We start from the raw sequence: 18,552 nt of genomic DNA on the forward strand, positions 1-18,552 counted from the left end.
TACAGATCCAGTAAAACCTACTCAAAGAAAAGTACAAAAATATAGATCCCGTAGATCCTACTCAAAGCAAAAATGATTTTCAAGTAAATAACAAATTCTATGAAAGTTTAAGACGTCATCAAGAAAAACAGGAAAAAGAATCAAAATGAGCAGAAATTAAACTATATTTAGAGAAAATGAAAATTAAATCAATAACATCCGAAATTAGAAATCCGAATCCAATAAAATGCAACGAATCAGATCTAAAAAAGAGCGGGGCGACAATAATAAACAAAAATCGAAACCTGAACCTTGGCCTGATTGAATCTAAAACTGAAACCGCAAATCTGAAAGCAAAGAAGGAATTTTTTTTATGTATTGTATTAAATGGATCATCTCCGTGAGAGAGAAAATGAAGAGGGAATCGCCAAGAGTTCTAAAATTTTGTGAATATTTTACGCTAAACAAATGAGAAGAAGTGTGAGAGAAATACATGCGTTAGTGTTTGGCAGAGTGATCACAAAAGCAAAAATTAGATCTCGCAAAAAACAAATATGTACACGAAATTATGTTATTATATTCATAGAAAGAGAGATTTTAGATCGGAAAATAAAGGACCTTACGACTAAAAAGAAATGAGTAAAGGAGTTCCGACGAGATTCCGGTGAGAGTTCCTACGTCAAAGGTAGGAAAGAACGCAGTGGAAAACAATAGATCTAACGAATCAAGACAAAATTATACAGATAACCTTGTGTTTGACTGTAGATCAGATCGGAAGTAGACAAAAGTATATCGGTCAGTAGATCTAAGAACACTTGACGATATTAGAACAATAAGATAACGGTTGAGAAAAACAGTACAGGTCTAAAAGATAAATGAGGAACTATAATAGGTAAACTTCAAAAGAAAAAACGTAAGATCTAAGATCTCCTCGAGTGTGAGAACGAAGTAGAGAACCGTGGATTTTCGTTAGATAAGTAACTAAAATTAAGAAAAAGATTCCAAAGCAAAATAAGAAGGAAAAAAGAAAGATCTGGACCACATTTCTTTGAAACTCGTAAATGTTTCCCTTCGTGGTACGTCGTAAACTGTTACGTTATGAGAAAAAAAAAAAAAAAACCCCCTATAAACGCTCTCATCTTTTCATCGGTCGGCCCATTGCCGACCACCCCAAATTACGACGGCTGAAAAACCCAAGACACCCCAAAACATCCAAAATACGTAGATCCACTAACCTAGGTCCCCTTTAGGTGCTAAAAACGCCGAAAATGCTCGTAAACTACCCGAAAACCTACTCAAACTCTTCTACTTCTCCGGCGACCTCCTTTTTACTGTAAAAAAGACTCTTGGATGAGTTAATTTTGAAACTAAAAAAATGTTTTTTTTTCTGTTTACTACTATCTTCGAAAACCTAAAGTGGTTTTTTTAAAACCTTGCTTACTGTTTTTTTTATACTAAAAACGTTGTTTGTTATCTTTCAAAATACTAAAAAAAAGTTTTTTTTACTGAGATTCAAAACTAGAAAAGAAATGGATCAAAAATATTACTACTTGAAATTAGAAAAGGTAATCTTAAAAATCTTGTTTATTGGTTTGAACGGATGAAGAACCGAGTTACAAAGCTTTTTTTCGAAAACCAGAGAAAGTATTTTCAGACCCTTTTACAATGTTTAATTCATGGGTCTTATACCTTTTTTTTTTTACAGAAAATCAAATCATTGTTATTTTGTTTGCTTGTATTTGTTTCTGCAGGGGCGTGGAGTGGGGCAGCCGACATGCATGGGTGGTTTTGCCGAGATTGGTGCAGAGACAAGCGGTTGCTGGTTGGGGCAGAGGAAGGTGCATGTTGATTGGGGGGGAGTGAGCGGCTAGTTAGACCCGGGTCGGGTCTTAGTTGGGCCCTGGGTCGGGTCTTAGTTGGGCGCCGGGTCGGGTTCCAGGTCTATTGGGTTTTAAATAGTTTGGGTTATAGTTTTAGAGCCTGGGGGGTATTGGGTTAGGGTCTGGTTGTAAAATGGGTTTGGGTATTGGTTTTAGGTTGGGTTATATTTTGAGTTTTGTAATATGTATTGGATCGGGCTTGAGGCCCGATTTAGGGTCTGTTTTGGTTTTGTAATGGATTTGGGAAAAATGGTGATTCCAGAATTTATTTTCAATTTTTGGATTTTGTATTGTAATTTTATCTGGGTTGATAGCTTGATAAACGAATTTACATTGTTCTTGTTTTGGATGCAGCTTAAAAATGGAATCTATGGTTCTTAAAGGTAGTAGTAGTAGTAATAATCCAGTGTCTCCATTGATATCAATTCAAGAATATCAATTCAAGAAAAAGGTAGTAGGAATAAGAGGAAGTTCCGGGCTGATCTGCCTTTAGGTGATCTGAATCAGATTATAACTGCACCTCAAAACGGGTGTTGTCCGAGTTATGAATTTTGTGCCGAGAAGTTTGACATCAACCCAAACCATGGTCAGGCTAGTGCATGTGACTTGTGTGGTGTAGGAGAAGATCATTGCAATGGATTAAAACTCTACCTGGGATTGTCCAGCATGGTAGGTTCTTCTGAGATTTGGCCAAGTCGATCTAGAGAGGAGCTAGAAGCTGATGGGTTCCAAGATGCTGATTGGAGTGATCTCACGGAATCTCAGCTGGAAGAACTTGTTTTAAGCAATATTTCTTTTCGCCCTCTTTTTTTCCTCGAATTGATTGGATGCAACATATCAAAATACGGTTTCAAGCCACCGTGAATCCGGATTCTGAGGTATGCTTCTTGTTTGTTCAAGAAGATGAACTTTGGCTATTTGAGGGTGATTCTTATGATTATGGCTTATATGTTATTGTCCCACTCTCATTGAAAAGGGAAACTATCACAGGCTAGATTGAAACACGAAGAAAAGGCGAAGGAAGAAATACTTACTCGCGCTTGCTTAGTACAAAAGGAACGAGAAGAAATCGAGGCTTCAACGAAATTGGAGGAGGAGATGGTGAAGTCAAAAGCCGAAAGTAGTTTGCAGAAATACAAAGAGGACATTCAGAGACTCGGAAAGGAAATCTCTCAGTTGAAACTGAAGACAGATTCTTCAAAAATTGCTGCGCTTTGAAGGGGCATCGACGGAAGCTATGCTGGAAAGTTTACGGATAACAGGCACTGTACGGGTCAAAAGGAACCTCGAACCCCTCTTACGGTGATAGATTTCCACGAGTTCTCAGGGAAAGGAGTTGTGAAACGCGAACGGGAATGCGTGATGTGCCTTTCGGAGGAGATGTCGGTGGTGTTTATCCCGTGTGCTCATCAGGCTGTTTGCATCGCGTGCAACGAGCTACACGAGAAGCAGGGAATGAAAGACTGCCCTTCTTGTAGGAGTCCGATCCAGCGGCGTATTAATGTACGTTATGCTCGCTCTTAAACTTCTAATATCGAAAACCGAGTATTGTGAAATAATGAATGTTTGTGGGACTCCTTTTGAAATTGAAATAATCCATCTGAGTTATACCATTTGAGAGTTTGAGACTATTGAGTTGCATTATAGTGCAAGATGATGCTTCCTTTCTTCTTACTGGTAATTTGAGCCTTTTTCTTTGGTATAGTCAGAGTTGTCTCATTTATTTTCGGGACAATGAGCGAAACTAAAATATAGATCCTTATAAAACGAAAGTATTTTCTATTACTTTGAATAATTAATTTAATATTACATTAATAAATCAAAGAAAATGATTAAATTAGAGGTTTAAACTATAAAAGTCAAAAGTATGATTGAAAAAAAATTAAGGACCTCAATTATAAAATTATAAAGGTAAAAAGTGAAATTAAAAAAGTGGGGACCTCAATTTTAAAGGTAAAAAGTGAGATTAAAAAAATTAGGGACCTAAATTATATAAGTAAAAATGAGATTGAAAAAATTAGGGCCATAATTATAAAAATAAAAAAGTGAGATTAAAAAATTAGAGTCCTCATTTATAAAGATAGAAAGTAAGATTAAAAAAGTTAGGACCTCAATTATAAAAGTACAAAGTAGGATTAAAAAACTTAAAGTCATCAATTATAAATGTAAAAAAGTGAGATTTAAAGAATTAAGGACCTCAATTATAAAGATAAAAAACATGATTACAAAAATTAAGGGCTTCAATTATAAAAAAAAAATTAAAGGACTCAATTATAAAAATAAAAAAATATACTAAAGACATTAGGAGTCCTATAAAATATAAGAACAACAACGATTCATTTAACTGCTGAAGTAAGTTAGTTATGCCCATTAAATACTTAAATATGTGTGAATGTGTCATTTTAAAATATTAATTTTGATTGTTAGTTAATTGTTTCTATCAAAAAATGATATTTTGGTTAAAAAATGGTTATTTTGATAAAAATAAACATTGAATGCTAAAATATTTTAAAATATTAAGATTAAAATAACTATTATGTCAAATATTAAGTATAAATGTTTATAATTCTTTTTCATATACATAAGTTGATACATAATAAGACTTGAATCTAAAATATTAAAATTATAAATCAATTATTTCATAAATTAGTGTTGACTCATACATAAATTTATGTGTCACATCATAAATCAACTTTATCAAACATTTTACACGCAAAACCATATTATAAAACAATTACAATTTGATACATACAAACAAATTCAAAATAACAAATAAAAAGTTTACTCGAGCAAAATAACCGGTTCATGTATTAATTAACGACGAAGCAAATCCATTCTAGTTGTCGTCCGATGAGTTATCCGGCGCATCACTCGACGAAGTCGAAGGGTAGCCAATACCATGTCGAGTGTTCGGAAACACGAGGAAAACCGATCCCGAAATCGCTCCGATAACCGGCGGCAAAGCCATGAGCAGAACCTTTTCGGTGGACTCAAAAGATGGATAGAAACACTGCACGGTGTTGGAATCCAACAGGGACAGAACAGCAAACACAATGACGGAGAAAAACGCATGAACGAAATCACCAACCCTCAGCTTGTACTTCGATAACTCCACCGAATCCGAACCCGAAGACGGCCAGAGACCGTTAACGGTGGTGATACCGTAATGAACCATGCCGTCACCGTCTTTGTAACTGTCGGTAAAGCAAGAGAAAGCACAAGAGAAGCCACAAAGGGCAATGAGGATGCTGGTGAGGACCTTGTTCACAGGGCTGCAATGGCCGTAGTTGGTTAAGACAGGGTTAAGGAACTGGAACATGAACACGGTTCCGGTCGGAAGGAGCTTGATAAGGTTCCCAAGACCTGTCAATGTTCTGTCCGAAATCGAAGTTGATGGCTTTGCCCCCACTTTTGCTTTAAGCTTGGAGTTCATTTCTTTTTCTCATTTTTAAGCTATATTTTTATAATTATCGGTATTTGATCAATTAACTAATTAACTCAAATAAGATATTGTAAAGGTTGATTACGGAGGTGACTCTTTCAACTAGGAGTGCATATTCGATCGAGTCTATTAGATGAAACAAATAGTTGTTAGATTGTTAAAAATTAATTAGCTAAAGTGGTTATCTTGTTGTTGGGCAGTTAACATACTTTGTATTCATATGATTCGCTGTATATAAATCTCTGTATACATTACTGAATAAAAGAGTTCTTCATTCCTCAAGTTACTATTTCTTTGCTCTAATATTCCATCAGTATCTTTCGCCAAAGTTATGGGAATTTTGGTTTCACGCTTCTAGACTTTCTTTCTTTTTGTTTTTTCACTCGTGGTGCACAATGGGTCTAGTCATCAAACTGCTGACTCAGCTGCCATGAATTCTACAACTTCCCGTTTGTTCCATTAATTTCTACAACTTCATGGCTGAAACCGCCACTAACAGGGTCGTGGTTGGGTTTTCGGGGGCCCTGTACAAATTCTTATAAATGGGCCCCTATTTTTTAGATATATTCGATTTTGTGGCAACAATAGTGGTGTTTTTTTGACAAACGCCGCGATAGATCCATCTATAATGGCGTTTTATCAATAAAGCCGTAATAACAGTGGCATTTTTTTTTGAAAAATGTCGCAATAGGTCCATCTATAGTGGCGTTTATTGGAAAAACGCCACTATATATATACTTTTTTGGGGCCTATTTTTTGGGGACCCTACGCAGTCGCACAGTTCGCGCCGCCTTAGCCACGACCTTGGCCACTAACTCCACCACTTTGACTGCCACCTCCGCCGAGGCACTAATGCCTCAAGAAACCAAAAAGACCACCGAGGCGCCTATTCGATGGCCGAATTGGAAGACGATGCTCCAAAAGAATCGAGCACTTCCTCAACATCGGAAGGAAAAAGTGCGGCGAAGTTGGGAGTTGAAAACCTAACAATCGACGAGAATAAAAAGATCAACAAGTTCCTCGATGAACCCGAGGACTCCAACATCAACGCCGTTACATCAGGCGGTACACCGTATACATCAGCTTTGACGTTCGAGGAATTGAATCTATCCCCTGAATTATTGAAAGGGTTATATATTGAGATGAAATTTGAAAAGCCTAGTAAAATTCAAGCTATTAGTTTGCCGATGATTCTGATGCCTCCTTACTTGGGTTTAATTGCTCAAGCCCATAATGGTTTTGGGAAAACCACTTGCTTTACTCTTGGAATTCTATTTCGTGTTGATCCAAACCTAAAAGCTCCTCAAGCAATTTGTATTTGTCCCACAAGAGAATTGGCTATTTAGAATCTGGAAGTTCTTAGGAAGATGGTGAAGCATACTGGGATAACATTTGAATGTGCTATTCCAATGGATAGTTCTAACTATATTCCCATTAATAAAAGACCACCTATTACAGCTCAAGTAGTTATTGGTACTCCTGGCACTATTAATAAGTGGATGTCGACAAAGCAATTGGGTGCGAGTAATGTGAAGATTCTTGTGTTTGATGAAGCGGATCACATGTTAGCTGAGGATGGATTTAAAGATGACTCATTGAGAATAATGAAGGATATTCAGGGGATGAGTTCTCACTGCCAGATTCTCTTGTTCTGTGCACATTTAGTGAGACTGTAAAGAATTTTGTATCAAAGATCGTCAAGAGAGATCATAATCAACTTTTTGTCAAGAAAAAAGAACTATCATTGGAGTCGATGAAGCATTACAAGGTAAATGTTCTAGATGAACTTTCCAAGGTTATGGTGATCAAAGAGAGGATTTTTGAATTTGGAGAATGCCTAGGGCAGACAATAATATTTGTACGCACAAGGAACAGTGTTAGTACGTTGCATAGATCACTTGTTGAGCTTGGTTATGTTGTTACCACAATTCAAGGTGCTCTCAATCAAGCTTACCGATACAAGATATTCAAAGAGTTTAAAGATGGTTTGACTCAAGTCCTCGTTTCAACGGATCTTCTTGCCCGGGGTTTTGATCAACAACAGGTTAATTTGGTCATCAACTATGATCTTCCTGTGAAACATGACAACCGTATGGAGCCTGGTTGTGAGGTTTACTTGCATAGAATTGGTAGAGTAGGGCATTTCGGCCGCGAGGGAGCTGTGTTCAACTTACTTTGTGGTGATGCGGACCAAATGTTTCAATTATGCTGCTAGTATTTGATTTGTTTCACCTTGTTGTTATGGAATAGATTGTTTTTTAGATTTTTTTGAATGTTCATTCACATCAAAAGTTTGCAGTGAGTTCAATTTTTTGTTGCCAAGATTTAGAGTCTGGTTTTGTCTATGCGACCGAAATCAAGCGTATCTTGAAAATTTGTTTCACGATTCTTTATCGTGGGTTCAACACCAAAGCATGGTCATTGTCTTCAGTGTCTTTTCCGTAAAAAAAGTGAATAAAGTAGAACGGAATGAAGCATCACACTTTCAATTCAAGTAGAACGAAAGGAATCTGATAAGTATTTAATTTAGTTAATATTTTACTTTTAAATTACTCCTTAATCATTGGTTTTTGTGGCTTATTTGTTCGTTTTGTTTCATTTTCTGTGCAGGACGTTAAATTCTGGAAATTTCACTAAAAGGACAGAATTCTGTAGTTTTTTTATTTTCGGAATCGAAGCTGGATTAGTGGGCATGAAACATCCGACGAGGCGACGACGTTAGCACCTTTTAGAAGATCCAATCAGTGTTTCTAGAAGCACGAATGGATTGACCGCACGTTTACAATTCAGATTTGAATTAAACTCAAGTTTTAGGATAATATTTTTTTATCTTTGTTTTAGGTATTTTAGTTTAAATAGGTTTTAGTATTTTAATCAAGTTTTAGGATAATATTTTAAATATTATATTTTATCTTTGTATTTTAGTTTAAATATGTTTTAGTATTTTAATTAGGATTTAGAATATTATTCTAAATAGTATTTTATTTTATATTTGTTTTAGGTATTTTAGTTTAAATAGTTTTAAGAGTTTTAATTAGGATTTAAGTTATTATTTTAGGAATTATTTTTAGCTTGTTTTTAGGAATTTGAAGGCTATAAATACCCTTTAAGAGTGAGCCTAGAAACATATCTCTCTCATTTGAGAATAAAATCTTCTTTTTCTCTTTAGCTTTCTCTATATTTTTACATACTTTTCAGTTATGCTAAGTATGACTTTGGTCATGCTTAGCTAATTTTCTTTCAAGCCGAAGACTAAAGCGAATGCTCAATTCCAAACGTGATAATTATAAGGTACTTATATCACTTCGGATTTTTCTCTTTGTTTTCTGAGCTTACTTTTCAAATCAAAACAGTTTTGACATTGGTCAGGATATTGTTATGGTTAACGTTTGAAGAAGGATTTGCTTATTGAAGCATATTCGACTTCCTAAGAACACATTTAGCAAAATTGTTTGCTAAGAGGAAATTGAGATCGAAATCAGTTATTGTTAAAACGACACAATCCGAGTTGACAACGAAGAATTTTCATTGTAAGCCGACGTGAATCTTGAAGTAAAAATCTGTTTCGATGATCCGAGGAATTTGAGGCAAAACTGAAGTCTGAGGCTGCTTTTACTATAAGTTTCTCTTTATCTCAATCTCTTAGATTATTTATTTAATTATTTTCTTTTCTTTAATTATCTTTTATTTTAAAAGCAACTTTTAAATATCTTTACTACTATTACTTATTATTTTATTATTTTCCCTTTTTTATTATTATTTTTAAATTATAATTATTTATTTTATTTTATTATATCTATTCAACTTCATCTGGAATTCTATCATCCTCTAAATCAAAGAGTTTTACTAAATCACAAAAACCATAGTCCTTGTGGATTGACCTTGCTTCTCTATACTACATTTTCCTTTTTATTAAGAAGCCAAGAATTATTTTGATAGCAAAACGACGGTTATCAAATTGGCTCCGTTGTCGGGGATTAACGGCAAATACTGATTTATTTTTCTAATTTTTGATTTATGACCAGAAGAAACCCAGGTGAATTAGCAGATCTAGATCCAGAGATCGAAGCTCGAGCACAAAGAATCCACGCACAAACGCTTCGAGAAAAAAGGAAAAGCCAAGAAGAACAAGAGCAGAAACAAAATCAAATCCCGATGGCAGAAGAAAAAGAACAAATGATCTGAGAGCTAGCCATAACTCCTATCACTCAGATGCCATTATCATCAATTGTCCTAATGGCGGGACTCCTTTTCAATTAAAGACGAGACTTGTTCATCTTCTTCCTACTTTCCACGGCTTTCCCACTGAAGATCCGCACAAACACTTGTTGGAATTCAACATGGTTTGCACTAGCATGAAACCACAGGGAGTTATCGAAGATCAAATTAAATTGAGATCTTTCCCTTTCTCTTTAGCCGACTTGGCTAAAAATTGGTTATTTTATTTACCTCATAATTCTGTTAATTCATGGGCTGACAGAAATTGAATTTTTCTTGACAGATTCTTTCCAGCGGCTAAAGCAAGCGAGTTACGAAGGAGCATTCTTTCCATTCAACAAAAGACCGAAGAAAGTCTTTATGACTATTAAGAACGATTTAAAAAGCTTTGCGCACATTGTCCGCAACACGTATTAAGTGAGCAAACGTTAATTCAATACTTTTATGAAGGTCTTTTACCAATGGAGATGAAAATGGTGGATGTCATCAGTAGAAGATCATTAGTCAATATGACCCCAACAACAGCAAGGGAATTGATTTCAACCATGGCAACCAACTCTCAACAGTTTTCAAGTGAACCCAATCGATAGGTTCACGAGATAAGTACTTTTTCCCTTGAGAATAAGTTAGACAAATTAACTGAATTAGTTAATTCACTTGTTATAGGAAAATATGGAGCAACAAGAACATGTGGGATATCCACAAAGCTAGAATATCCGACGGATTGCTGTCCGCTGATACAAGAAAGAGACAATGCAGAAATCAATGCCATAGGGAACTTTCTAGGTCCTCCACAAAGACAATACAACCCATACAATAATACTTATAATCCAGGATGGCGAGACCACCAAAACTTCAGTTATGCGACAAATCAAAGACCAACTTATCAACTAAGACCTCCTCTTCAACATCAAATGCAAAAACCACCATTGGAAGAACTCATAGGAAAATTAGTAATTTCACAAGAAAAGTTCATTGCATCCCAGGAAAAATTCCAAAGACGAACCAAAACACATCTTCAAGAGTTAAATAACCAAGTAAGCCGACTAGCTCAAACTATGGGAAAATTAGAATCACAAGGAAGACTACATTCTTAAATGGAGTTAAATCTAAGAGATAATGTTAATGCCATCACATTCCAAAGTGGAAAAGTTATCTCACCTGAAGTTCCAGCAGAAAAAGCCACACATCCAAAAGAAGAAGAGGACATGCCACCTTCAGAAATATAAGGTAAGTATGACTCACATCCTTCTCTTTGTTCTCATGAAATCACGCCACCACCCTTCCCATCAAGGTTGATGAAACGTAATAAAAGAGATGAAGAAAAGTAGATCTTAGAGGTTTCCAAAAAGTTCAAGTCAACATACTTCTTCTTGAAGTAATTCGATAAGTATCAAGGTATGCTCGATTTTTAAAAGAACTTTGTACTACAAAGAGGAAATTAATGAGGCACGAAAATGTAAATTTGGGAGAACATGTCTATGCAATTTTTCAATGAAAGCTCCCATAAAAAATGAAGGATCAAGGTATGTTTGCTATACATTGCAAAATAGGTGATTTTAAAATTAAACGTGCAATGTGTGACTTAGGAGCTTCAATCAACATTATTCCATTATCTATTTATAAAATGATTACTAACAAGCCTTTGAAGGAAATTAGAGTAACCATACAGTTGGCTGATCGGTCCGTGATCTATCTAGTGGGAATGATGGAAAATGTCTTAGTGAAGGTCGATGTGTTATTTTTTCATGCAGATTTCTATGTCATTGACATGGAACATGATAGGTCGGATACTTATTCCGAAGTACTCTTAGGCCGACCCTTCCTAAGCACTGCACATACAAATATCGTTGTTAGAAGTGGCATACTGACAATGGAATTTGATGGTGAGATCGTTGAATTTGATGTTTAAAAAGCAATAAAATACCCGGATCGAGTTGAACGAATTAATTTTGTTGATATTTTAGATCCTTTAATTGATGAATATATTGAATCTAATCTTTCCAGGGATCTTGAACTTTGCCACAAAGAGGAAAAAATAGAGTTGAAAATATTTTTTCAATAAATTCTGATTTATTTTTATCTTCATCTAAAACTAAAATTTTACCTTCTGTCTTGCAGGCACCTGAGATAGAATTGAAACAAATGTCAAAACACTTAAAGAATGCCTTTTTAGGAGAAAATGCTACTTCACCGATTATTATTTCGGATAAGCTTTTAAACTAAAAAAGATCCGAAGAAAAACCTATGAAAAAGCCAAAATCTACAAGAAAAAAATAAAAGAATTATACGATCGTAGAATTTTTCATAAGGAAGTTCTTAGTTGGAAAAAACGTATAAATTGGAGGAAGTATTTCTCTCGAAACCTATAGTCTGAATCAGGCCGTCGAGCTAATGACTTTAAACAAAAGCGCTTGATGGGAGGCAACCCATTTAGTTCTATTTTTATTTCATTTCATTTTATTTCGTTTTATTTTTATTTTATTTTTAGCAAACTTTATTTTTATTATATTTATTATATTTTAATTATTATATTTTATTTCTCTCTCAACAAATCCGAGTTCCGATCGAATATTTAACGAAAAAAATAGTGCAGAAAAACTGACTTGGTTTGAACTGTGCAGAAAAATTCGAACAGAACAGTAAAAAAATTGATTTGGTTCTAATAATGCAGAAAAATACACAGTAGATTCGAAAAATGCAGTGCAGAAAAAAAACAGATTTGGTTCGAACTGTGCAGAAAAGTTCGAACAGAATAGTGCAATATCGGACATTCTACTCTACAACAGCTCGTATCGACGTGGCCGCGGTCGCCACTAGATTGGGGAGTATTCTTTTTCCCTCTCTTTGTTTTTAAATTTGATATACGTTTTAGGACAAAACGAAATAAGTGAGGGGGGAAGGATAAGCATGTCTTCGTAATTTTCCTTGACTTGTTTAATTGTTTGTAATTGAGATATTATGATATTGATGTGTTGGGATCATTAGTTCTAGTCTTGAATTTTGCTTTATACTCTTGCTTCCGTTTGGATTATGACCACATTTTTATCGAATTTAATTTGCATGATTGATGATTGATATAACTAGTGAATTTTTGTTATGTATTGATATCTCATGCTTTTGTCGATAGAGATGAACTTGAATCAATGCATATAAACTTTTCTTGTGAGATTTGAGCCTAACGAGTATACATTTTTTTTCTTGCTCATTGTTTGACTTGTGTGCGCCGAACTAATTAGGATATTCTAGAACTTGTAATCACAATACATATCGAGACTACATGTTGAACGTAATGTTTTAATGCGATAGGGGCACCTAGGATAAACCCACTTTTCCTAAAAAGCCTAACTGTCTATATATCCACTAGTGAACCATATTTGAGGCTATTTTCCTTTCTTTGTTTTACACCTCATAATTAAACCCGAAGCCTTTCTTTTTATTTTTCCTCTCTTTTCACACCCCTACCGAGACTTGAGATCTTGTATCACTCTTGTTCCACGAATAAAAAAAGGGTAAAGTATAGTAATGGTCACTGAACATTTCTGAAGCTTGTATTTAGGTCCCCCCAACTTTTAAAACTTGCAATACAGTCCCCCAACATTTATTCCGTTTGCAATATGGTCCCTCAACTTAAACCACTGTTAGAAAATTAGGTTAACGATCATTGAACTTTTCGGGCACTTGAATTCAGGTCTCCCAACTTTTAAAACTTGTAAAATAGTCCTCAATTTCATTCTAAACCCTAATTTCCAAAGTAATTCAATTTATTCTAAACCCTAAATTCCAAAAATAATTCAATTAAATTTTAAACCCCAAATTCTAAAATTCTTTAATTTAAGGTTTAGAATGTAATTGAATTATTTTGGAATTTAGGGTTTAGAATGAAATTAAGGTGTTTTGAAATTTTGAACATGAATTTAGGGTTTAGAATGAAATTAAGGTGTTTTGAAATTTTGAACATGAATTTACTATTTGACAATATTTATTTCAATATAAATTTGAGGTTTGTTTAACTATTTATATCAATTTTGAATAACAATATGCATTGATTAAATATCCCGAATAGCAAAATGGAAGCACTCTATTCGGTATTTCAACTTCCCATAAACTCTGCTCATTTCTTCAACTTTTGACTATATGAAATTCGGAACACTCATTTGGAGCATTATGATTTAAGTACCACTATGTTCTTGCATGCTATTTTTTTATCAGATTTGAGTACCTAACCCTTCAGTGCTTTACAGTGCGATCATTTATGATTCACCTGAATTTGCTTATACAGTGATCATTTATGATTTAGTAGAATCAATGGTTTAGAAGGAAATTGAATTACTTTGGAAATTGGGGTTTATAATGAAATTAAGGACTGTTTTACAAGTTTTAAAAGTTGGGAGACCTAAATTCAAGTGTCTGAAAAGTTTAATGACCGATTATATAATTTACCCTAATTTTCTAATAGTGGTTTAAGTTGGGGGACCATATTACAAACGGAATAAATGTTAGGGGACTGTATTGCAAGTTTTAAAAGTTGGGGGACCTAAATGAAAGCTTCAGAAATGTTCATTGACCATTACTATACTTTACCCATAAAAAAATGAGAAAAAAATTCATTGTTTCAAAAAAAAAAACAGCAAGCTGTTCACTGTTTCGAATAGTTAAAAAAGGAAGGAAAAATCGACTGTTTCATTTGTCTTTCATATATTATTTTTTCCTTGTTTTGTTCCTTATTGTGCTTCATGTTAATTCGTGGATTGTTCTTAATTATTTTGATCTCTTGTTTCGATATTTTAAACCTTTCTTTTTGACATTTTCCCTACCCTAACCTAATCCCCATTACACCTTATTTAAGACCCCTTGATTATTTCATTATGTACAATTTTAGTAGTAGAGACTTGATTGGATTCCAAGCCTATGATAATATTTTGGTTAGTTTCAGTTTGAGCGATTTCATTCACCCCAAACACTTTGAGCGGATATGTGTGAATCTTTGTGAGGTATTGAGTCATGTTTCATTGAAATTGGCAATTAATTGAGATATCTTGCTTACTTTAAATTTTCTTGGTTATGTTTTACTTGATTGTAACTTGAATTCGGCAAATTTCATGGACTTAATTCGATTGGAAGTTTGAGGAATAAATTGAAATTGAAGATGCCAACTTGTGATTTTGATGTATTAATTGATGAATGCTTGAGGACAAGCAATAAGTGAGGGGGAATTTGTTAAGTGCTTAATTTAGTTAATATTTTGCTTTTAAATGACTCCTTAATCATTGGTTTTTGTGGCTTATTTGTTCGTTTTGATTCATTTTCCGTGCAAGACGTTAGATTCTGGAAATTGCACTAAAAGGACAAAATTTTGCAGTTTTTTATTTTCAGAATCGAAGCTGGATTAGTGGGCATGAATTCGGGCATGAAACATCCGACGAGGCGATGACGTCAACACCTTCTAGAAGATACAGTCAGCATTCTAGAAGGAAGAATGGATTGACCGCACGTTTATGCAATTCGGATTTGAATTAAACTCAAGTTTTAGGATAATACTTTTTATCTTTGTTTTATGTATTTTAGTTTAAATAGGTTTTAATATTTTAATTAAGTTTTAGGATAATTTTTAAATATTATATTTTATCTTTGTATTTTAGTTTAAATATGTTTTAGTATTTTAATTAGGATTTAGGATATTATTTTAAATAGTATTTTATTTTATATTTGTTTTAGGTGTTTTAGTTTAAATAGTTTTAAGAGTTTTAATTAGGATTTAAGTTATTATTTTAGGAATTTGTTTTAGCTTGTTTTTAGGAATTTGAAGGCTATAAATACACTCTAAGGATGAGCCTAGAAATACATCTCTCTCATCTGAGAATAAAATCTTCTTTTTCTCTCTAGCTTTCTCTCTATTTTTCGCATACTTTTCAATTATGCTAATTATGACTTTGGTCATGTTTAGCTAAATTTCTTTCAAGCCGAAGATTAAAACGAATGCTCAATTCCAAACGTGAGAATTATAAGGTACTTAAATCGCTTCAGATTTTTCTCTTTGTTTTCTGAGCTTACTTTTCAAATCAAAACAATTTCGACATTGGTCCGGATATTGTTATGGTTAACGTTTGAAGAAGGATTTGCTTATTTAAGCATATTCGACTTCTTAAGAACACACTTAGTAAAATTGTTTGCTAAGAGGAAACTGAGATCAGAATCAATTATTGTTGAAACGGCACAATCCGAGTTGGCAGCGAAGAATTGTCCTTGTAAGCCGACGTAAATCTTGAAGTAAAAATCTGTTTCGATGATCCGAGGAATTTCAGGCAAAGCTGAAGTCTGAGGATGCTTTTACTATAAGTTTCTCTTTATCTCAATCTCTTAGATTATTTATTTAATTATTTTCTTTTATTTAATTCTTATCTTTTATTTTAAAAACAACTTTTAAAAACCCCTTTTTATCTTTACTACTATTACTTATTATTTTATTATTTTCCCTTTTTATTAATATTTATCTTATTATTTTTTCTTTTTAAATTATAATTATTTATTTTATTTTATTATATCTTTTCAACTTCATATGGAATTCTATCATCCTCTAAATCAAAGAGTTTTACTAAATCACAAAAACCATAGTCACTGTGGATCGACCTTGCTTCTCTATACTACGTTTTCCTTTTTATTAAGAAGCCAGAAATTATTTTGATAGCAAAACAACAGTTATCAGAAGCATCACACTTTAGATTCAAGTAGAATGGAAGGAAGTATCGCAGTTTCGATTCAAGTAAAAACGAATGAAGCATTGCACTTTCGATTCAAGTAGAACAAACGGAAGCATCACACTTTCGATTCAAAAAGAACGAAAGGAAGCATTAGACTTTCGATTCAAGTGTTTGTCTTTATATCAAGAAGGTTGAAGAAGTCGAGTGAATGTTAGATGAAACTGTTTGTCTTTACATCAAGAAGGTCGAAGAAGTCGAGTGAATGTTAGATGAAACAAATAGTTGTTAGATTGTTAAGAATTAGTTAGCTAAAGTGGTTATCTTGTTGTTGGGCAGTTAACAACCTTTATATTAATGTGATTTGCTGTATATAAATCTCTATATACATTACTGAACAAAAAAGTTCTTCATTCCTCAAGTTTCTATTTCTTTGTTCTAATATTTCATCAGAGTCAAGTTGAGTCAAAATTTTTTGAGCTAGTCTAGTTGACGAGACTTATTTTATAACTCAAATTTTATTTTAATTTTTTTAGACGAATCGAGTCGAGTTGTTCAAGTTTTTGTTTAAATTTAAATAAAATTTTATAATGGTTTAGCACTAATTGATTTCAATTTAATCGACTTTCTATAATAACCAATACACTAAAAAATAAGAAATGAGAGTCTTTTCACCTATTACGGAAACCGCATCTACATGCTTTCTCTAACACGTCTTCAATTGGTATGTTTCAATCATGATTGTAACAATTTCCATTAACTAATAAATCTCTGAGAAACGAAGGAGGGAAAAAATAAGGAGAAAAACGAGTAACATAGGCTAGGTCACCTAAAGAGAGAGTGTGTGAAGAGGTTTGAACGGAGTATAATGAAGAATGTGCAAGAAGCACAGAGTCAACAAAATTCGAGTCAACTTCTAATAAAAAGATTATGCATGATATCAACTTTTCGTTTCTTTTAGTTCTACTAAGTTATCGGTCGATTTCATCCTCCGACCCGTCTGAAAACCGAATTCGAAAATTAATCGAAAAGAGAGCCGAATTCGATCTTATTAGTTTGCTTAACGGATGGAATTTGGATCCAACGTAACCCATGATGCCATGGAATTTTCAGCTAAAAGCAATGTCCCATATTCTTTTAGGGGTCAATCTTTTTTAGATGCACTGAAGTTGAATAAATTTGGAGCGGCCTACTTGGAATTCGGGTTACCGGACTTACTCGAGGTAGTAAGAAAAATCGGATTGTGACCCGACCCGGAAATTCGGGAATACATGATCAATAGTTTCATTTTAAGTCCCCGCATTATTGTTTTTTTTTTTTTTGGAAAAGAAATTGAACAGATGCTCAACCATGTGATGAAAATGAAAAGGGAGAATGCAACTGTCGTAACCGTCCTTTGGGTGGGCTTAAAATTGGGCTTCGACTTAAATGAAGCATGTTAGAGCCGCCACCGATCATTTTTAAAAGAAAAATTAGGTTGATTGGACACCTTAATTTATCATCTTACCTGATATGCGTTTTACCAGAAATATTTCAGATTCGGGAGTCGATTACAATCAATGAATGATTATCACCCTTGTACTACCATTTCGGTACTAATTTAATTTCTCGGTTGTCTTAATTGCGAAAATTAAAAGTTAAATTGAAATTTAAAGATTCAATTCGAATTACTTACCTTTGATCGATTAAAATTACTCCTTTTAAAAAAATAAGAAAATATTAGATTGTAAAATAAAATAATTTAAATTTTAAAAAAATGTAAAAAATGTTTAAAAATAGTAAAAAAAAGAACATTTTAAGAAAAGAAGAAGAGGAAAATGATAATAAAAAAGCACAAAATTTTAAAGGATTAAATTAAAACAAGTTGAAATTGAGGGACCAAATTAATGCTAAAGATGTGTTGCAAGGAAAAATAAAGAGTTATAGGGGTTAAATTGCAAAAATATAAATTATAAATAGGGATTAAATCGAATTAATCGAAAATTCAGAGGCAAAATTGCAATAGGTGACCAAAATGAATTACGCTTAAAAAATGCACAAATTGCGAAAATGATTTAACTATTTGCAAATTACAAGGCGGTCCCTCCCCTATAAATAGCCCAAAACTTAGAAAAAATCATTTTTACCCTCTTTCCAAAAACTCTCAACAACTCTCTAAGAAGAGGAAAATGATAATAAAAAAGCACAAAATTTTAAAGGATTAAATTAAAACAAGTTGAAATTGAGGGACCAAATTAATGCTAAAGATGTGTTGCAAGGAAAAATAAAGAGTTATAGGGGTTAAATTGCAAAAATATAAATTATAAATAGGGATTAAATCGAATTAATCGAAAAT

At 33.5% G+C, this 18,552-nt stretch overlaps 1 protein-coding gene and 1 pseudogene across 1 annotated transcript; one reads left to right on the plus strand and one right to left on the minus strand.

Moving 5' to 3' along the window:
• Positions 1-4,519: 4,519 nt before the first annotated feature.
• LOC120151256 (protein DMP2-like) lies at positions 4,520-5,292 on the minus strand. The gene has a single exon (XM_039163773.1). The coding sequence runs from the start codon at positions 5,290-5,292 to the stop codon at positions 4,696-4,698; it is 597 nt and encodes a 198-aa protein (XP_039019704.1). The 3' UTR covers positions 4,520-4,695.
• Positions 5,293-5,777: 485 nt separating this feature from the next.
• LOC120151267 lies at positions 5,778-7,516 on the plus strand (annotated as a pseudogene).
• Positions 7,517-18,552: the final 11,036 nt, after the last annotated feature.

The sequence above is a fragment of the Hibiscus syriacus genome, unplaced genomic scaffold (assembly GCF_006381635.1).
Source record: "Hibiscus syriacus cultivar Baekdansim isolate YM2019G1 unplaced genomic scaffold, ASM638163v2 tig00002799_pilon, whole genome shotgun sequence".
Taxonomy (NCBI): Eukaryota; Viridiplantae; Streptophyta; class Magnoliopsida; order Malvales; family Malvaceae; genus Hibiscus; species Hibiscus syriacus.

Coding starts and splice junctions, on each gene's coding strand:
- LOC120151256 (XM_039163773.1), bottom strand. CDS start 5,292: ATGAACTCCAAGCTTAAAGCAAAAGTGGGGGCAAAGCCATCAACTTCG.